The sequence below is a fragment of the Narcine bancroftii genome, chromosome 13, assembly GCF_036971445.1.
Source record: "Narcine bancroftii isolate sNarBan1 chromosome 13, sNarBan1.hap1, whole genome shotgun sequence".
NCBI lineage: Eukaryota > Metazoa > Chordata > Chondrichthyes > Torpediniformes > Narcinidae > Narcine > Narcine bancroftii.
The window spans coordinates 68004184-68026657 of NC_091481.1; the positions used below are offsets into that span (position 1 = coordinate 68004184).

The 22474-nt window shown below is 42.7% G+C and overlaps 1 protein-coding gene and 2 non-coding genes across 3 annotated transcripts in view; 2 read left to right on the forward strand and 1 right to left on the reverse strand.

Annotated features, from left to right (window-relative positions):
- The first annotated feature begins 2322 nt into the window (after positions 1-2322).
- On the forward strand, positions 2323-2513 carry LOC138749090 (U2 spliceosomal RNA). The gene has a single exon (XR_011348407.1). It is a non-coding gene; the product is annotated as a U2 spliceosomal RNA (small nuclear RNA).
- Positions 2514-5216: 2703 nt separating this feature from the next.
- On the forward strand, positions 5217-5407 carry LOC138749091 (U2 spliceosomal RNA). Its single transcript, XR_011348408.1, has one exon. It is a non-coding gene; the product is annotated as a U2 spliceosomal RNA (small nuclear RNA).
- Positions 5408-10392: 4985 nt separating this feature from the next.
- serhl (serine hydrolase like) overlaps positions 10393-22474 on the reverse strand; it is a 41982-nt gene continuing 29900 nt past the window's right edge. The window contains exons 11-13 of the mRNA XM_069909851.1: positions 22264-22340; positions 12272-12365; positions 10393-10806 (exon numbers count right to left, since the gene is read on the reverse strand). Of these exons, the coding sequence (XP_069765952.1) occupies positions 10696-10806; positions 12272-12365; positions 22264-22340 (282 nt within the window). The 3' untranslated portion in view covers positions 10393-10695. The remainder of the gene's footprint in view (positions 10807-12271; positions 12366-22263; positions 22341-22474) is intronic.

Sequence of the window (22474 nt, forward strand, 5' to 3'; positions counted from 1 at the left end):
ATACAACACACTCCATATCTCTTGAATTTTGGGATCTTTCTTATTGAGAGCACTTGGAAGGTGAGCGAACCAAACAGACAGGGAAAGGAGCCTGAATGTAACCGAGTAGCTCGAGGCCAGGAATGTCGCTATCGTTACTTTGAGGGTGTGGGTGGGGGAACGTTCCGACCAATGTGAAGGAAGCTGGGAAGTTCATGGTGGTAGATGTCAGTTACCTAAACTCACTCTCTGTGATGCGCGTCGAAAGAACCAAAGAGGTGTTGATCCAAACCAAGGCTTTTATTAATTAAAAGACTGGAGCATATCACAAGTAGGTCGACCAGTCCAGAATGACCTGGTCTGGCTAGGAGCAGTCCTTGAAGACTTGCCAGTAGGTGTGGCTACACTCTCAGACAATCACAGTCATCCAACACGACAATCTGTACATATACTCATTGGTGATAGAATCTGTCCTATCACATTCACCCCTTCTTTGAGAACCGACCCCAGGGTGAATGGAGGTTCGAGGCTGTACCGGTCGTGACCGCCGTGGCGCCGGGATTGGAGTCGCCGGAGTCATGTCGCCGGCAGGCCCGTAGGGAGCGGCCACTGCTTCGTTCAATTCCGCAATGGCGTTGTCGACAATCTGGCCTGAGCTGGTGGGGTGGTGCTGGTTCCTCTGTTCTAGCACATGACCTGGGGGAGAAGGAATAGGGAGAGGTTGGGTGAAAGGCACTGCTGCACCTGATCCGGCTTTGCTAGGTCCCTTATCGAGACTGTGTCCTCCCGTCCGTCCGGGTACTCAACGTAGGCATCATGTGAGTTCGCATGGAGCAGAGTCACTCGGTCAACCAAGGGGCCGTTCTTAGAGTACCGGACGTGGCGTCGCAAAAGGACTGGACCGGAAACCGTGAGCCATGCTGGTTTGGTCGTACCCGACTCGGATTTCTTCGGGAGAGAGAACATCCTTTCATTGGGGGGTGGGGGTGGGGGGGGGGTGGCATTGGTCGCCGGGCATAGGAAGCAGCGGATGGAGTGTCGGGCACCAGTGAGCGCATCCTGCCAGCGAGAGGTGGGGAGACCTTTGGACCGGAGGGCAAGCGTAAACGCTTTGCATACGGTGGCATTCTCTCTTTCGACTTGCCCATTGCCGCATGGGTTATAGCCGGTGGTCCTGCTTGAAGCAATGCCACGCTCCAGAAGGTACTGCCGCAGCTCCGCACTCATAAACGAGGACTCCCTGTCACTGTGGATGTAACTGGGGTACCCGAAGATGGCCAAGATGGTGTGCAGGGCCTCTATAACTGAGGAGGCAGTCATGTCCGAGCAGGGCACAGCGAACTGGAAGCGGGAGTACTCGTCGATGGCCGTAAGGATGTAGGTGTTACGGTTGGTCGACGGTAGGGACCCCTTGAAGTCTACGCTGAGACGCTAAAAGAATGGAGCATATCACAAGTAGGTCGACCAGTCCAGAGTGACCTGGTCTGGCTAGGAGCAGTCCTTTAAGAGCTGCCAGTAGGTGTGGCTACACTCTCAGCCAATCACAGTCATCCTACACTATCATCTGTACATATGTAAATATAGACATCGGTGATCGAATCTGTACTATCACACTCCCTTAAAGGGCGACGGCGTGAGCAGAGACTGCGAACGTCCTTCCGTACGAGGGCGAAGAAGGGGGATGCACGAGGAGCAAGGAAGCAGGAAATTGGAAGGTCGTCCAACCTGCAGTCAGGGTGGCCACGCTCTAGACCAATGGCAGAACAGGATTGAGGGGCTGAGTGGTCTACTCCTGCTCCCGAGGGGCACGATCGTACGTACAAGACGAGGAAGCGCACAGTCAAGCCCCCACGAGCGGAAGCAGGGGAAAAGGAACTATTTGTCTGCTTCACTTGATGGAATCGGGTCCGCGCCTCGCGTCAAGCTGGGTACGCCGAGGATCGCTAACGCGCCCGAATGGCCGGCCGAGTCGCTCGTTTGCAGCTCGTCGTGGGACTGCAAGGTCAGGGCTGGGAAAGCAAGTGACCCTTGACAGCCGGCGTGACAAAGAACTGCTTTACGAGGCCTGCCTTTCGCAGCTGCCTGCTAAGCCGGTGACGTGGGTGCGGATAAGCACACTTCTCTCCTCTATGATTGGTGGAGCACCAACAAGTCTACATATCCATGATGAAGTTTGACTGAAAAGGAGGGGAGAAAGCAACATGTGGCGAACAAAATGGGAAATGGTCCCAAGACGACGGCAAGGCTGCAGAGGGGCAGGCGAGTCGGGCTTTGCAGCCACTTTGTGCAACTGAATGGAGAGAGGGGCTGCAGGGTGCGAAAAGGTTCAAACAGTTGGGAGGTATCGCTTCTCGGCCTTTTGGCTAAGATCAAGTGTAGTATCTGTTCTTATCAGTTTAATATCTGATACGTCCCTTATCTAGGGACCATATATTAAATTGATTTTTGGAACAGGGAGATGGAATAGGGGCTTGCTCCGTCCACTCCACGCATCGACCCAGTATTGCAGTGCCTCTGGGAACGGTGCACTTCCCTTTTGGGATATTTTTAAAGTTGAAATGAAGAGTAAGAATTTTCTCTCTCACTCTCTCTCTCTCTCTGTGTTTGCAGCTTTGTGTCACTTTTCTCGCAGTCGCATTGAACGCAGTCTCTATCGACTTTCATTGCATGCCGTGTGCGTATGGCGCGCGACACTCACTTGGCCTCCAACGCAAAATGACCATTTCTGCCACATACACACACACACACACACACACACACACCTTCTTTCAGGTACGTATCAATTTTTAAAAAATTGTTCCATTTTACATCGAGGAGGTAAGGATGTACAGGTCTCCTTTCTGGCCTGACCCCTTCTTCACGGTGCACAATTCTCGCCGTCCGCATTACCAGAAGACAGCCATTTTGGGCCTTTCCATACAACACACTCCATATCTCTTGAATTTTGGGATCTTTCTTATTGAGAGCACTTGGAAGGTGAGCGAACCAAACAGACAGGGAAAGGAGCCTGAATGTAACCGAGTAGCTCGAGGCCAGGAATGTCGCTATCGTTACTTTGAGGGTGTGGGTGGGGGAACGTTCCGACCAATGTGAAGGAAGCTGGGAAGTTCATGGTGGTAGATGTCAGTTACCTAAACTCACTCTCTGTGATGCGCGTCGAAAGAACCAAAGAGGTGTTGATCCAAACCAAGGCTTTTATTAATTAAAAGACTGGAGCATATCACAAGTAGGTCGACCAGTCCAGAATGACCTGGTCTGGCTAGGAGCAGTCCTTGAAGACTTGCCAGTAGGTGTGGCTACACTCTCAGACAATCACAGTCATCCAACACGACAATCTGTACATATACTCATTGGTGATAGAATCTGTCCTATCACATTCACCCCTTCTTTGAGAACCGACCCCAGGGTGAATGGAGGTTCGAGGCTGTACCGGTCGTGACCGCCGTGGCGCCGGGATTGGAGTCGCCGGAGTCATGTCGCCGGCAGGCCCGTAGGGAGCGGCCACTGCTTCGTTCAATTCCGCAATGGCGTTGTCGACAATCTGGCCTGAGCTGGTGGGGTGGTGCTGGTTCCTCTGTTCTAGCACATGACCTGGGGGAGAAGGAATAGGGAGAGGTTGGGTGAAAGGCACTGCTGCACCTGATCCGGCTTTGCTAGGTCCCTTATCGAGACTGTGTCCTCCCGTCCGTCCGGGTACTCAACGTAGGCATCATGTGAGTTCGCATGGAGCAGAGTCACTCGGTCAACCAAGGGGCCGTTCTTAGAGTACCGGACGTGGCGTCGCAAAAGGACTGGACCGGAAACCGTGAGCCATGCTGGTTTGGTCGTACCCGACTCGGATTTCTTCGGGAGAGAGAACATCCTTTCATTGGGGGGTGGGGGTGGGGGGGGGTGGCATTGGTCGCCGGGCATAGGAAGCAGCGGATGGAGTGTCGGGCACCAGTGAGCGCATCCTGCCAGCGAGAGGTGGGGAGACCTTTGGACCGGAGGGCAAGCGTAAACGCTTTGCATACGGTGGCATTCTCTCTTTCGACTTGCCCATTGCCGCATGGGTTATAGCCGGTGGTCCTGCTTGAAGCAATGCCACGCTCCAGAAGGTACTGCCGCAGCTCCGCACTCATAAACGAGGACTCCCTGTCACTGTGGATGTAACTGGGGTACCCGAAGATGGCCAAGATGGTGTGCAGGGCCTCTATAACTGAGGAGGCAGTCATGTCCGAGCAGGGCACAGCGAACTGGAAGCGGGAGTACTCGTCGATGGCCGTAAGGATGTAGGTGTTACGGTTGGTCGACGGTAGGGACCCCTTGAAGTCTACGCTGAGACGCTAAAAGAATGGAGCATATCACAAGTAGGTCGACCAGTCCAGAGTGACCTGGTCTGGCTAGGAGCAGTCCTTTAAGAGCTGCCAGTAGGTGTGGCTACACTCTCAGCCAATCACAGTCATCCTACACTATCATCTGTACATATGTAAATATAGACATCGGTGATCGAATCTGTACTATCACACTCCCTTAAAGGGCGACGGCGTGAGCAGAGACTGCGAACGTCCTTCCGTACGAGGGCGAAGAAGGGGGATGCACGAGGAGCAAGGAAGCAGGAAATTGGAAGGTCGTCCAACCTGCAGTCAGGGTGGCCACGCTCTAGACCAATGGCAGAACAGGATTGAGGGGCTGAGTGGTCTACTCCTGCTCCCGAGGGGCACGATCGTACGTACAAGACGAGGAAGCGCACAGTCAAGCCCCCACGAGCGGAAGCAGGGGAAAAGGAACTATTTGTCTGCTTCACTTGATGGAATCGGGTCCGCGCCTCGCGTCAAGCTGGGTACGCCGAGGATCGCTAACGCGCCCGAATGGCCGGCCGAGTCGCTCGTTTGCAGCTCGTCGTGGGACTGCAAGGTCAGGGCTGGGAAAGCAAGTGACCCTTGACAGCCGGCGTGACAAAGAACTGCTTTACGAGGCCTGCCTTTCGCAGCTGCCTGCTAAGCCGGTGACGTGGGTGCGGATAAGCACACTTCTCTCCTCTATGATTGGTGGAGCACCAACAAGTCTACATATCCATGATGAAGTTTGACTGAAAAGGAGGGGAGAAAGCAACATGTGGCGAACAAAATGGGAAATGGTCCCAAGACGACGGCAAGGCTGCAGAGGGGCAGGCGAGTCGGGCTTTGCAGCCACTTTGTGCAACTGAATGGAGAGAGGGGCTGCAGGGTGCGAAAAGGTTCAAACAGTTGGGAGGTATCGCTTCTCGGCCTTTTGGCTAAGATCAAGTGTAGTATCTGTTCTTATCAGTTTAATATCTGATACGTCCCTTATCTAGGGACCATATATTAAATTGATTTTTGGAACAGGGAGATGGAACAGGGGCTTGCTCCGTCCACTCCACGCATCGACCCAGTATTGCAGTGCCTCTGGGAACGGTGCACTTCCCTTTTGGGATATTTTTAAAATGGAAGAGGAATAATTTCTCTTTTTTTTTGTCTTTCTCTGCTGTACCATGTCATTGTTTGCAGTTTCTACTTTTCCTGCTCAGGTTTTTTTGTATTTTCTGTGAGTGGGCTCCTCGTGATTTGGGGTCCAATGCAAGAGGTATGTGTCAACCATTCCATTTTGTACCTTCTCATCTGAAGTTTCTTTCGTGTTTTTATTTGAAAGGTGTGAAATTTTACATCGGGTGTCTAACTGGCTTACATTGCACGCTGCTGGAGCCTTGTCCAGTCAGCAGTGCTACGCTATCAAGGCTTGAGGCCCGGAGTATCGCCAACGTTGCTTTGACGGCATGGTGGTTTGTGGGATGGGCAAGTAGCCAGATTTTCCAAGCTGGGAGATTTCAGTTTCATAAACTCATTCAGTTCCACAAAAGGCAGCTGGTTCGTGCCCCCTTCTGTACGAGGGCTAAGAAGATGGATGCTCCAGGAGGACATCACAGACACATAGCAACATACTTTCTTTCAGGTACGCATCTTTACAAGCCACAGACACACAGCCACAGAAAGCCTCCCTTTTACTTCTGTCTGCGTGTCTTTTGTACCTTCTCATCTGAAGTTTGCATGTCTTATTGAAAAACTGGTTGTGAGACACCACCTGCCAATCAAGGTTTGGCCCAACCTCATCCATTCATGCACACTTATGGTTGGCCAATTTAAATCCCTTTGCATTTGGCCTTGGGATAATTGGCCTTTGTTATCGACTTTGACGGCCATTGGAATCCTGCAAATGACCTGGGCTGTACTCTCTAGCCTGCCCTTACTTGGTCTTGCACCATTGGCTGTTTTCATTGGCTTAACGTTGCTGGCACTGAGGCACTGGCTCATGTAAATGATGTGGGATGGACCTGACCCCCCCCCCCACCCCCCACCCCCCACCCCCCCAACACACAACCCAGCCCTCCTGCACTATAAAAGGCACCATGTGTGCTCAAATTGCCCTCTGTCATCTTGGGATCTCCCTGCTTCACTCCAGGCTTAGAACTGTGGAACAGTGCTGGAGAAATTGTTGATAAGGTGTGCACTGGTTGGGAACATTTAGTTAGTGTCCCTAGAACTGGGACCCTAGCATTGAGCCATGTCTGCACTGAGTCAAGGGGTGGTAGGTGTGGTGCGAACAGAAGCAAACTCAAAACATAAAGTCTGTTCTACAGGCTTTATTCCACTTAAACTTTCACCACACAGTGTGAAAATACAGACTGACTCTGAAAGGGCCAGACCCAGTTTATGGCCCAGAGAGTGATTGACAGCCAACAGGGTGGAGCTTGTCCATTCAGGTCAACTGATTGACAGCTGGCCAGGTGTTGCCATGTCCTCTTGGCTTCTTCTGCAGGTACAGAGGTCGTCCCCTGCAATAGGCTGGTGGTGTACCACCACAGTAGGGCATTGTTTTGTTTTTCCTTGTTTGTTGTATGTACCCAGTTGTTTGTGCGTTGCATGTGTGTCTGTATTTCATCCCCTTTGCAATTTTCTCACCTTCATATATATATACAACACGTGTTTTATTGCCAGAATGATTTTCCTTAGAGCCGCACAATTAAGATACCTATCAGATTTTTATCAAACAAGGGAAAAACCAGACTGGACGAGATTAGAATTAGATAAAATAGGGGAAAAGATACCTGAACACATATTATATAAATGGGATGAAAAATTGGTACAACATAGAACTTCTCCAGTATTACATCATCTACTCAATATTTGGAAGAAGATTCATGTAGAAAGAAATAAAACAAATTATCAATTACCAAAACTAATATTGACGCAAAATAAGTTACTCCCTTTTACAATAGATAACCTTTCCTTTAGAGAATGGGAAAAAAAAGGGATTAAAAGAATAGAGAATTGTTTTTCAGGAAGTAGATTCTTATCCTTTGAACAAATGAGAGATAAGTACAATATAACTGGAGATACAGCGCTGGCATATTACCAACTGAGATCCTACTTGAAAGATAAATTAGGAAGCAATTTGAGTTTGCCAGAGGGAAGTAACCTTGAATATGTGATTACAGATACAATGTTAATCAAAAGATTTATAACAAATATGTATATTAAACTGCAAGAAAAAGAGAATGAGGAAACAAATGGTAAAACTAAACAAAAATGGGAACAAGATTTAAATATAAAGATAAAAAAGGAAACATGGGAGAAATTATGTTCTGGAACGATGAGAAATACAATAAATACGAGGCTACGTATGATACAATATAACTGGCTACACAGACTATACATTACACCGCAAAAGTTAAATAAATGGGACCCAACAGTATCTGATAGATGTTTTCGATGTAAAAAAGAAATGGGAACAACAATTCATGCAATCTGGACATGTGAGAAAGTAGAAAAATTTTGGGAAGATCTCAATCAGATATGAAATAAAATAACAGAAAACAATATACCAAAGAATCCAGAGATCTTTCTCCTAAGTAACATAAAAAACAAAGAATTTGGAATTGATTTGGAGGATGCACAAAAAAGATTTGTTAAGATAGCTCTAGCCGTAGCAAAAAAATGTATTATGTCAACCTGGAAATTGGAAGAAAATCTGAAAATACAACAATGGTATATAGAAATGAATAAATGTATTCCATTAGAAAAAATTACATATAGTTTAAGAAATAATATTGAAATATTCGAACAAATATGGGAGCCTTACATTAAATACAATAGCGAAAACCTACCGGGAACAATCATTACCTAAGTTGATGGAAGGAGAAGGAAAGAAAAGAATGGACTCAGTAGAATTTCTGGTGTATTTTTGTTGAATGACAACATTATCTGACTGGTTTAATGTAACCTAGATTGTATACCTAAAATGGATGGGGGGGGGGGGTGGCTTGGGAGGAGGGAGGGGGGGGGGAGAAAAAGTCACTGTATATGTGTGAAAAAGAAAAAGTGTGTAGCCTGGCTAATGTGATTTATGGTGTGAAAAATAAAAAATTTAAAAAAAAAGAATGATTTTCCTGTGCTCACTATAAATTGTACGCATGTGTTTTATCGCCACTACCATTTTGCTGGGGTGGGGGGGGGGGGTTGCAATTTAAGTGCTTGCCATTGGCGCTATTTACCCTAGATTGGCGACTGATTTGGGTTGCAGGCTGAACACAAGGACCTTTTTTAAAACACACGCAAGGGATCACAAAAGGCAGAACACACACTAGTACTCTCAATTTCACCACATAGTATAATCAGTCAATCAGACTTAACATATCGATACCAGCAACTGCGTACAGACTTTTAACAACGATTCCTCCAGTGAGGTGGTCTTTATCGTGCAGTGAGCAGGAGATCCGGCCCAGGTAATCACTGCGTGATTCAAGGGGCTAATGGTCAGGTGTGCACATATGGGTGCAAGGTTTCAAACCTTGATTGGTAGGTGATGTGACTTCCAATTAAGTTCTAATGTGAGCCTCCACAATCCACTTCTCAAGGACTAAGATATTAAACTATGTTGATCTCTGCCCAGGTTGGGACCTGCTCCTGTGTATACATTGGTTTGCATATTTTTTTTTTTTTTTATATATTAAATTTTTTATTTTCATTGGTTTGCATATTGATGCACACTTTATTTGGAGATTAGCCCTTTCAAATAAATTGTTAGAGCAGTGTAATCAAAGTCCAGATTTACTGTCAGAGTACATAGATGACATCACATATAATCCTGAAATTCTTTTTCCTGGAGGTAAGGCAGAATTACCACTTAGTGATGGTACATATCAACAAATAAAGAAACCAGGTGCAATGAGTTTTAAATAAGTTAGGCTGCGTCTTTGTAATGAGACCCAGGATCCACCGTTTTTGGCCCATTGAAACAACCACATCTGATTAAAGTGAATGTCAAACATTGTGGGTCGAGATTTTTCTAACCTGTGGCTAAAGAGAATCAAAATCACAAACCAATCAATGTCCTCAGGACACATGTTTCAAGTCACCTGTTGGCACATGTTCCCTCTCACTTTTAGTAGTCAGTGTGCACAAAAATCTTGAGCTGTGCAAATATTTTTTCCTGTGACATTAGTATGTGCACACTGAATGCTTGTGCAAATGTAAATTTGAAATTGTTTCAAGATAATTTTGGCACAGCCTACTCATTAAAACATGCCAATACACAGTTTTATTAGCAATGTATAAGTATGATTGAATTCTACAAAGTAACGTATTTAGTTAAGATTCTATTCTACACTTGGAACTGTTCATATTCTGCACACTTATTAATTTCCTTCGTTTGCACGTGCACACATGTGCCCAGCTTAGAAGGAACAGTGCCTGCTGGATATCTTTATTGTCCAAATGCGCCAGAGTTATCAGGTTCTTCCTTTTAAATCATCAATTAATTTCACATCATCACCTAGACTTGGCCTGGCTAGCAGTGAAAGGAACCCTCTCAGTGAGATCCTTCCTGCATGACAAGAAAATCACCCTCAACGCACGCTGTCCTCGGGACAGCTGCAGTGGGGACCGTTGCCCACCTCTTTGCCGATTCACGAGGAGAGTGTGGAGAGGGATGCAGGGGGCTCTGTCACGGTTCATCCCCAGTGACAGTGTGGCAAAAGACTCTCTAATCTATGAATCGGTTCCCAAGGACCCACTCTGAGTCTAACGTTCAGAACTGCTGAAAGGAGTGAAGGATGTCTTTTGGATGACCCGAAACCTGGTGGTCTTTCAGTGCACTGAGATGTCAGTATGGGAATGTACCACTTGGCACAAGACTATGTGCTGAGGGACACATTAAGGCTTAGTTCAGTTGACGCAAGGGCACTGTGGGGAAGGATTAGAGATCAGAGCTCTCCCCACCCCCATTACTGGGCTCTGAAGGCCATCCATCAACTGTCAGTGGGTAGGGAAAAACAACAAGGTGCCACAGTGGTGGTAACTGAGTATTAAGGCAACAATGTGAAACAGGAAATGAACATCAATGAGAAAAAGGACATTATGTAAAAAGTTTATGAACAGTTTTTCCTGTATTGTAAATAACTTATTCGATATGAGATGACGACCACTACATAAAAGTTGGAATTTTTGTAAATAACTTGCTCAAATTTAAAGTTTTTTTTCCCTGTATTGTATATAATTTATTGCAAATAAAGTTTCCTTTTTGGGAAAAAAATCTTCCCAACATAAGAATGATAAAACTTGTGCACTGATATATTCCCAATGGACCAGTAACTAGACTGTTTTTGTGCTCTGTGAGTGATCTCTCTTTAACTCAGTCCAACCATGTTACAATCTATCCTCATAGTTTGGAGACAAGATTCGCCTTCAGGAAGACACTGATAATTGTTGCAACTTGCTCCGGTTCGTTCAAATGGACGTGGTGATTTCCCTTGACTCTCTCCACCTGGTTCTGTGCAAAACAAGAGGGGGATAGAACAATGGGAGGAGAATGAGCGAGATGCGCAGAGGGAGAGGGACAGGAGAATTATAATGGTTGGAAAGAAGATTAGAGAGCATAACACAGGAGGGTGGGGTTGAATGAAAGAGATGAAGGAGAGGCACGGGGAAAAGGGAGTAGTAGTTGGTGTAGTGATCAACAGCACCAGTAATCGGGAGGGTTCAAATCCCGCACCATCTATAAGGAGTTTGTACGTTCTCCTGTGTCTGTGTGGGTTTTCCCTGGGGACTCCCAGTTTCCTTCCACCGTTCAAAACATACCGGGAGTGTACGTTAATTGGGTGTAATTGGGGAGCACAGACTCTTGGGCTGAAATGCTGTTACTGTGCTGTAGGTCTAAAAAAGTTAAACTTTCTGTAAATATTAAAAAAAAGTACTATACACAAACATGCTGAAGAAACTCAGCAGGCCACGCAGCATCGATAGGAAGTAAAGGATGACCAATGTTTTGGGCCTGGGCCCTTCATCAGGTATCCCAGGCCTGAAGTGATTATCATTTACTTCAGTAGTTCTCAAACTTTTTCTTTCCACTCATACCACTTTAAGTAATCCCTATGCATCGTTGCTCTGTAAGAGATTGCTTCAGGTGGGATGTGAGTGGAAAGAAAAAGTTTGAAAACCACTGTTTTAATCGTACCTCATTGACTCGTTATGTGCACGGTTTCATAACTCCAAAAGAAATGGGCCAATGACAATTGGGTCTAGAGCAGTGATTCTCAGCCTTCCCTTCCCACTCTCATACCCCCTTAAGCAACTCCTTACTAATCACAGAGCACCGATAGCAGAAGGATTACTTAAAGTGGTGTGTGAGTGGAAAGAAAAAAGGTTGAGAACCACTGGTTTACTTCTGATGAACATTGTGTGGCCTTCTGAGTTTCTGAGGCATGTTTGTGTATTTCACCAAACCCCAGCATCTACAAATTTTATTGCTTAAATTACACAAACACAGAGACTAGGGGTAGATATGGAGATGAAAGCTACTACAGGAATAGGAGCAGATACATGATCCTACGCTGTCACTGGTCACGGACCCCAACATCCTGCAGCCGAAAAAATCCATTTCCCTCTAACCATGAGACCTTCAATGGCTCATCCTTATCTGGTGCAGAAACTTCATGTGTACCAATACACTCCCACCCACACAAACCACCCCACACCTGATCAAACCTGGTACTCTGGGGTTGCAAGGCAGCAGATCCTCTCACTCACTCTTGCCCCAATGAGTCTGACACATCCTTGTAACTACGCAGACTGAAGGCATCAAAGGATTTAAAAGAAAATGGCAAAATTAACAGGGCCAATCATGAACGATAAAAATGTATCCAAAGCCATGGGCCATCCACACACACCTAGGAGAGTAATAAGAGCAAAGCACACTCCATTTGATGGAGAATTCCACTTCACAGTCCTATCTTTACCTGCTTTGAGATGTTCCGGTATCCCTCCAATAAGAGACTGCACGGCGGGAGATTGGGATTCCACTTTTCCTTCTTGCATATTCCATCCTCTGCCCTAAGGAAGGGAAATAGCAGATGTGGTGAAACAGAGCAGCGAGGAGCTGGCTGCTTCCAAGAAACATCTCGCCCAGTGGTTCTCAACCTTCTTCGGTCTCAGGCCCACCTGGCTTCCAGCCTAACGTGACATGGCCCACTAGTGGGAATGGCTGAACAGAAGTTTCAAATCAAAGGCAGCTCTGTAAGAAACACATCTTTAATTTAAAGTATTATGTTTAACATTTTTGAAGACCCATGTGGAATTGCACTTTGGCCCACCAGTGGGACAATGTCCCATTGGTTAAGAACCACTATTCTCGCTGATCGTCCAACTGAGGAGCATCTTGTGCCAAGTGGTATAGGGTCTGCTCTGGAGTCTCCCCCTGATGGCTGGAATAGATTCAGAACAACATCTGCTACGGCCTAGACATTGTTCCATTCAGTTTTTATTTTCAAAGTGAACTTTATTCGCAGAATTATTCCCTAAAATAATCATGCAAGGTGTTTTGACATCATACATTGTTACATTCATCCTGCAATTAGTCTGTAGCACCATTCCCACCACTGGGGCCCTTGTTGCTTTTTCCGCCTCATTTAAGGGGCTTCCCCTCGGTCTCAGCCCCTCAATGCCCGCTAACAGGAGGACTCTAGATTAGTGATTCCCAAAATGGGCCCTGTCGGTGGTGGAAAGATCCAAGGAGCCACTGAGAGAAAAGGGGGTGGTCAGGGGGCAATCAGGGGCCTGTGAGGGAAAAGAGGGCATTCCGGGTCTTCTGACTATTCAGTCTGCGACAAAGTTTAATGAAGAAGCTGGTGCAGTAATTTTCTGGCCAGGATCAGGGTGGCAGTAGTGAGCAAAATAAACAGCAACAAGGCATTCTCACAGAGCTGGTCTCAGTGGCCGCCCTGTTGTATTGATGTCACTACCACCCTCCTGTTCAGCACCGACACCAACTCCCCCATCAGTGCCACTACTATTCCCCCCTTCTCAGTGCACCACTTCCCCCCCCCTCCCTGCTCAGCGCCGCCACTAACCCCCCCACCCCGTTCTGCATCAACATAAGCCCCCCCCCCTCTCAGTGCCACCTCTAACCCCCTCCAGTCCTGTTGTATGGAGGCTGGGGAGAGCACTTGGGGTGTGGCCTGGAGGCCAAGGCCCGAGAAAGTTTGGGAACTACTGCTCGAGACTGTGGTCCTTCCCCACAGTGCCCTACATCAAGCCTCAGAGTGTCCGGAGGAGTCACGTGATGGAGTAGTGGCCGGTCGGGGAACTCCAGCCCTCTCCGGAGTTAAAAAAAAACACAGAAAACACAAAGGCACAAACATAAAAATTAAAATAAAGTGAAAGTAAAGGTGGGAAGAAAATGGCAGCGAAGAAAGAAAAGTCGAAAGCAAAGGGAAGAAGCGAAGAAAAAAGGACGTCAGAAGAAGAAGGTGAAAGCCTTACCTGTCCGAGGAGGCCCGTCGCGGAGAGAGAAGCCCGCTCCCTAAGGTCAGTCGAAGTCCCGAGCTCGGGACTACAAAAATGGCTCGTGGAGACAAGCAAAAGTGCGCAACCGCGCATGACAAAAAAAACACTGATGGGAGGGGGGACCAGCTGAGGAGTCGATCTCCACAGCTGAGGATGACAGCCACAACACAACAACAGGAAGAGAACATAGAAAACAACGAGAGCAAGAAAGAAGAGAGTAAAAAGAAAACAAGGAAACAACAGATGATCAACCCAGAGGAAGAAGAAGGGAAAGGCAAGACAATGGATATATTTTTTTAAAGAATATATGGAATCAGTAAAAGAATGGCAATCACAAGAATTTAGTGAAATAAAAAGAAGAATTAAAAGTACAGAAGAAAAAATGAATAGATTAGAGATGGCCATGTCAGATATAGCAAAAAGAGTGGACAAGGTGGAAGAATGAGAAACAGCCGTAGAAATGGAAGTAGAGGACTTAAAAAAGAAATTAGAAGAATCTAATAAAAAAGTTAAAGAGACACAAGAGCTGTTAGCTCAGAAGATAGATATAGTGGAAAATTATAATAGAAGAAATAATATAAAGATAGTGGGCCTTAAGGAAGATGAAGAAGGCAAGAATATGAGAGAATTTGGATCCCCAGGGTCCTAGGAAGACCATAATTTCAGGAAGAAATGGAAATAGAAAGGGCACATAGAACATTACCCGAAACCACAGCCACAACAAAAACCAAGATCCATTTTAGTAAAATTCCCAAGATATATAACAAGAGAAAATATATTGGAGAAAGCAATGAAGAAAATAAGAGAAGACAAAAAGCCACTGGAATACAAAGGTCAAAAAAAATTTTTCTATCCAGACATAAGTTTTGAACTCCTGAAGAAGAGAAAGGAGTTTAATACAGTAAAAGCGATCCTATGGAAAAAAGGATATAAATTTATGCTAAAGTACCCAGCGGTACTTAAAATAGTTATTCCAGGGCAGCAAAACAGACTATTCTTGGATCCGGAGGAAGCACGAAAATTTGCAGAATTACAAAACAGACAGAGAGATGAAGACATGTAACGAGAGTAAAAATGACCACGAACTATATGTATGTGTGTATATATATAGGTGTGTATGTATATATGTGTGTACATGAGTGTATCCGTATTTAAAGGAAAATATATAGAGTATAGATAAGAATTAATAAGGGAAAGAAAGGGAAGAGAGGAAGTAAGGAGGGAATTAAGAGAGTGACCTTTGTAATATATGAAAATTAAAATCTTTTCTGGGGGGGCTGGGTGGGGAGGAGTTACGGTCACTACGAAATCAGTTGACGAGTGAATTTGCAAATCCAAATGGAGAGGGGAAATGTGGTTGCCCGACAAGGGATAAAGGGCAACTCAGGAAGGGGAGAGGATAGTGGGGTTAAAGAAATTTTAGATAGGAGAATAACGGAAATGTTTGATGTTTTAGAAATGTTGTCTTATAAAGTGTTCAAAACAAGAAAGCAGAAATGGATAAGAAGGAAAGGTGATGATGAGGAAATGGAAAGGAAAGATAAACAAAGTATGAAACGGCTACATTGAACTATATGACTTTAAATATTAACGGAATACATAACCAAATCAAAAGGAAGAAACTGCTAAATTTACTGAAAAAAGAAAAAATTGATATAGCATTGATATAGCATTTGTGCAAGAAACACATTTAACTGAAATGGAGCACAAGAAATTAAAGAGAGATTGGATAGGACATGTAACAGCAGCGTCATATAATTGAAAAACTAGAGGAGTAGCTGTATTAATCAGTAAAAATGTACCAATTAAAATAGAAGAGGAAATAATAGAGCCAGCAAGGAGATATGTAAGGATAAAATGTCAGATATATTCGGAGTTTTGGAATTTACTCAATGTATATTCACCTAACGAAGAAGATCAAAAATTTATGCAAGGTATTTTTTTGAAGATAGCAGACACGCAAGGGAACATACTAATAGGAGGGGATATCAACCTTAATTTGGATTCAAACATGGATAAAACTGGGAAAAAAATTAACAGAAAGAACAAAGTAACCAAATTTATAATTAAATCGATGGAAGAAATGCAACTTTTGGATATATGGAGGAAACAACACCCAAAGGAAAAGGAATATTCATATTATTTGGGTAGACATAAAACATACTCAACAATAGACCTATTCCTGTTATCAGCTCGCATGCAAGACAGAGTTAGAAAAACAGAATATAAAGCTAGAATATTATCAGACCATTCACCCCTGATATTGACAATAGAGTTAGAGGACATCCTTCCAAGTATGTATAGATGGAGATTAAACTCCATGCTACTTAAAAGGCAGGATTTTAGAGAATTAATTGAACGACAAATTAAAATTTACTTTGAAATAAATACGGAATCAGTGAAAGATAAGTTTATACTATGGGATGCAATGAAAGCGTTCATCCGAGGGCAAATAATAAGTTATGTAACCAAGATGAAGAAGGACTACAATCAGGAAACAGAGCAGTTGGAAAGGGAAATAATAAGCATAGAAAAAAAATTAGCAATAAAGGAAGATACAACCAAAAGAAGAGAATTGGCGGATAAAAAAATAAAATATGAAACATTACAAACATATAAGGTGGAGAAGAACATAATGAAAACAAAACAGAAATATTATGAATTAGGAGAAAAAACGCACAAAATTGTAGCATGGCAGCTTAAGACAGAACAAAGTAAGAGAATGGTATTGGCATCAAGGAAAAAAGACAAGCAAATCACATATAATCCAACAGAGATTAATGAAAACTTCAGAGAATTCTACAAAAATTATATCAAACTGAAAACGAAGGGAAAGAAGACAAAATAGATGAATTTTTAACCAAAATTGAACTACCGAAATTACAAACAGAGGAACAAAATAAATTAACAGAACCATTTGAAATAGTAGAAATACAAGAGATAATAAAAAAACTACCGAATAATAAAACACCAGGAGAGGATGGATTCCCAATAGAATTCTATAAAACATTTAAAGATTTATTAATTCCTCCCCTTCTGGAAGTAATCAACCAGATTGATAAAACACAAAGCTTACCAGATTCATGCAAAACAGCAATAATTACAGTCATACCAAAGACAGGGAAAGATCCACTCGCACCAGCGTCATATAGACCAATATCTTTACTTAACACAGACTATAAGATAATAGCTAAACTATTAGCAAACAGATTAGCCAACTATGTACCAAAAATAGTAAATCTAGACCAAACTGGATTTATTAAAAAAAGATGAACAACAGACAATATTTGTAAATTTATTAACTTAATTCATGCAGAAGGAAATAAAGCTCCAACAGTAGCGGTTGCTTTAGACGCAGAGAAGGCCTTTGACAGAGTAGAATGGAATTATTTATTCAAAGTACTACAAAAATTCAGTTTACCAGAGAAATATATTAATTGGATTAAAGCATTATATAAGGGGCCATTGGCGAAAGTGACAGTAAATGGATATATATCAAAGCAATTTAACTTAAGCAGATCAACAAGGCAGAGATGCCCACTATCACCCTTTTGTTCACGTTAGCTATAGAACCACTAGCAGAATTGATAAGAACATAAAATAAAATAAAAGGGATAAAAATAAAAGACAAGGAATATAAAATCAGTTTATTTGCAGATGACGTTATAGTATACTTAACAGAACCAGAATTATCAATAAAAGAATTACATAAGAAATTGAAGGAATATGTAGAAGTGTCGAGATACAAGATTAACGCAAATAAAAGTGAAGCAATGCCAATGAATAATGCGGATTTCTCAAAATTTAAGAAAGAATCACCATTCAGATGGCAAATGCAAGCAATATGATATCTAGGTATACAAATAAAAACCTCGGCCATCTATATAAACTCAATTATTATCCACTAATGAAAAAATTACAGGACGACTTAGAGCATTGGAAAGACTAACACTAATAGGAAGGATAAACTGTATTAAAATGAACATTTTCCCAAGGATACAATACCTATTTCAGGCATTGCCAATACACTTGACGGAGAAATTCTTCAAGGAGTTAAAGAAAATAATAAGGAAATTTTTATGGAAAGGGGGGAAACCGAGGATAGCACTAGATAAATTAACAGAATGGTATAAACAAGGAGGCTTACAACTGCCAAACTTTAAAAATTATTATAGAGCTGCACAATTAAGATACCTATCAGATTTTTATCAAACAAGGGAAAAGCCAGATTGGACTAGATTAGAACAAGATAAAATAGGGGAGAAGATACCTGAACATATATTATATTAATGGGATGAAAAATTGGTACAACGTAGGAATTCTCCAGTATTACATCATCTGCTCAATATTTGGAAGAAGATTCATGTAGAAAGGAATAAAACAAATTACCAATTACTAAAACTAATACTGACGCAAAATCAGCTAATCCCTTTTACAATAGATAACCTTTCCTTTAGAGAATGGGAGAAAAAAGGGATCAAAAGTATAGAAAATTGCTTTTCAGGAAATAAATTATTATCCTTTGAACAAATGAAGGATAAATATAATATAACTCACGATACAGTGTTGGCATACTACCAACTGAACTCCTACTTGAAGGACAAATTGGGAAGCAGTCTGAGGTTACCAGAGGAAAGTAATTTTGAATATGTGATTACAGACACAATGATAATCAAAAAATTTATAACAAATATGTATATTAAACTGCAAGAAAAGAAGAATGAGGAAACAAATGGTAAAACTGAACAAAAATGGGAACAAGATTTACATATAAAGATAAAGAAGGAAACATGGGAGAAGTTATGCTCTAGAACTATGAGAAATACAATAAACACGAGGTTACGTATGATACAATATATCTGGATACACAGGCTATACATTACACCTCAAAAGTTAAATAAATGGGACCCAACAGTATCTGACAGATGTTTTCACTGTAAAAAGGAAATGGGAATAACAATTCATGCAATCTGGACATGTGAGAAAGTGAAAAAATTTTGGGAAGATCTAAACCAGACGTTAAATAAAATCACAAAAAGCAATATACCAAAAAACCCAGAGATCTTCCTCCTAAGTAACATAAAAAACAAAGAATTTGGACTTGATTTGGATGGTGCACAAAAAAGATTTGTTAGGATAGCCCTAGCTGTAGCAAAAAAATGTATTATGTCAGCCTGGAAATTAGAAGATAACTTGAGAATACAACAATGGTATATAGAAATGAATAAATGTATTCCATTAGAAAAAATAACAAATAATTTAAGAAATAATATTACAATATTTGAACAAATATGGGAGCCATACATGAAACACAATAGAGAAAACCTACCGGGGTCATCTACCACCTAAAATAACGGAAGAAGAAGGAAATGAAAAGAATTGACTCAGTGGAATTTCTTGTTTATTTTTATTGAGTGACAACATTGTTTGACGGTTTAATGTATCTTAGATTCTGTACTTTAAATGAATGGGAGGGGAGGTAGGGAGGGTGGGATGGGAAGAGGGAGGGAGAAAACGACACTGTATATATTTGAAAAGGAAAATGTATGCATCTTGGTCAATGTGATTTATGGTGTGAAAAATAAAAAGAAAAATGTATGTATCTTTTTTTAAAATTTTTTTATTTTTCACACCATAAATCACATTAGCCATGATATACACTATTTCTTTTTCACACATATACAGTGACTTTTTCTCCCCCCCCCCTCCTCCCAAGCCACCCCTCCACCCCCCCCCCTCATCCATTTTAGGTATACAATCTAGGTTGCATTAAGCCAGTCAGACAATGTTGTCATTCAACAAAATACACCAGAAATTCTACTGAGTCCATTCTTTTCTTTCCTTCTCCTTCCATCAACTTAGGTAATGTTTGTCCCCGGTAGGTTTTCGCTATTGTATTTAATGTAAGGCTCCTATACTTGTTCAAATATTTCAATATTATTTCTTAACCTATATGTTATTTTTTCTAATGGAATACATTTATTCATTTAAATTTAGTAGTTTCTTCCTTTTAATTTGGTTATGTATTCCATTAATATTTAAAGTCATATAGTTCAGCGTAGCCATTTTATATTTTGTTTATCTTCTCTTTCCGTTTTTCCATCATTACCTTTCCTCCTTTTTCATTTCTGTTTTCTTATTTTCAACTCTTTATAAGACAACATTCCTACAACATCCAACATTTTCCTTATTCTCCTATTTCTATCTTATTTATCCCCAATCTCCCCTTCCCCTCCTGAGTTGTCCTTTATCCCTTGTCGGACAACCACATCTCCCCTCTCCATTTGGATTTGCGAATCCACTCGCAAGCGTCAACTGATTTTGCAGTGACCGCTATTTCCCCCACCCAGCCCCCCCCAGAAAAGATTTCACTTTTCATATGTCACAAAGGTCACTCTTTTAATTCCCTCCTTATTCTCTCTATTCCATTACCTTCCCTTATTAATTCTTGTCTATACTATCTATATTTTCCTCTAAGTACAGATACATTCACGTATGCACATTGTCTCTATTCTCTTATACCTCTTTACCCGCATACATATCAATCGTGATCATTTTTACTCTCATTACCCGTCTTCATCCCTCAGTCTATTTTTGTCTTTACCCACATACATATCAATCGTGATCATTTTAACTCTCATTACCCGTCTTCCTCCCTCAGTCTATTTTTGTAATTGTTCTGCAAATTTTCGTGCTTCTTCTGGATCCGAGAATAGTCTGTTTTGTTGTCCTGGAATAAATATTTTCAATACCGCTGGATGCTTTAGTATAAATTTATACCCTTCCATAAAATCGCCTTTGCTGTATTGAACTCTTTTCTCTTCTTTAGGAGTTCAAAACTTATATCTGGATAAATGAAGATTTTTTGCCCTTTATACTCCAGTGGTTTGTTGCCCTCTCTTACTTTTTCCATTGTCTTCTCCAGTACCTTTTCTCTTGTAGTATATCTTAGGAATTTTACTACAATAGATCTTGGTTTTTGTTGTGGTTGTGGTTTAGAGGCCAATGCTCTATGTGCCCTTTCTATTTCCATTTCTTGCTGTAGTTCTGGACATCCTAGGGTCTTAGGGATCCACTCTTTTATAAACTCCCTCATATTCTTGCCTTCTTCATCTTCCTTAAGGCCCACTATCTTTATGTTATTTCTTCTGTTATAGAAAAATGTATGTATCTTGATCAATGTGGTTTATAGTGTGAAAAATTAAAAATTAAAAAAAAGCCTCAGTGAGTCCCTCAGCATGTACTCCTGCAGCCTGGAATGTGCCAGTCAGCAGCACTCCCCCACTGACATCTCTGTGTGCTGAAAGACCAACGTTCTGGGCAGACCAAAGAGTGTCCTTCACTGAGATGATGCTACATTCAGCTTCCTTCCCCCAGCCAATACTGAAGCTCAAAATCCCTGTGTTTTTCTACAACCTTCCACAAGCCCAGGTCGTCACACAGCTCCCTACTGCTAGTGGGGTGTCCCTGAAGATCAAGCACATTTGTCAGAAGTACAGCAGCTCACCAGTAAAACCCCTCACACACACAATGTGGCTGGAGCAACAGTGTTTGTTTAGTGATTTGCTTGAAGGGAAAATATTCCCTCTAGATAATGGGGAAGAATTCCTTTTCTTCAATTCAGAATAGCCACAGGAGAGAATGGATGGGATGTCAGTTTAGAACTGTGGGACTATTGCAAGCAGTTTTGGGCCCCATCATCGAATGAAGGATGGGCTGGCATTGGGAAGGGTCCAGAGGTTGTTAAGGAGGAAACAGTTAACGTATGAGGAGCATTTGAGGGCCTGTACTCACTCGAGTTCAGAAGGATGGGGGAATTTCATTGAAATATTAGCGGAATGAGTCAGAGGGGTAGAGAGAGAAACCTGGGGAATGGGTTTAACAGAAATGGGAGAAGTCGATGATAATACCATCTGGTTGGAGAGTTCCCAGTATTGGGTGTTGTTCCTCCAATTTGTGATAGCCTCTGGGAGTGCATGAGACCATGTCGGTGTGGAATTAAAATGGTCGGTCACCGACACGACCTTGCTGATGTAACAGCCAGAGTGAATGGAGTGAACGTGGAGAAGATGCCAGAGGGAATGGCCTCAGAATTAAAAGACGACATCTTAGAACAGAAGAGGAAGAATTTCTTTATCAGAGGGTGGTGAATCGGTAGAATTTGTTGCCAAGACAGCTGTGGAGGCCAAGTCAATGGGTATATTTGATTAGGAAGGGCATCAAAGGATACAGTTAGAAGGCAGAAGAATGATGTTGAGAGGAAAATATCTCAGCCGTGATTCGAATGGAGCAGCAGCAACAGACCTGATGAGCTGAATAGTCTAATTCAGCTCCTGAATCTTCTGGCATCTGCACATTACTGCAGAGTGCCAGCCTTTACTGGAACCCACATTGTTACGTCTCAGGTGAGACTGGTACTAACCACTCAGATGGGTGATGTACTTACAGAATAAGGAGTACAGCTGCTGTGATCTTCTTCTGCAACTCTAGGCACTGTTCAATGGTGATCCTCGCAGGAGTGGGCTTCAGGTTGGAGAAGGAACAAAGAACAGAGAATCATTAAGATCCGCTTTCCTGATCCATTCAGACGTCTGTTTCTCCGAACGCCTTGTGTGGATGCTTGAAAACCTGCATGGCCTGGAACACCAAGGTAACCC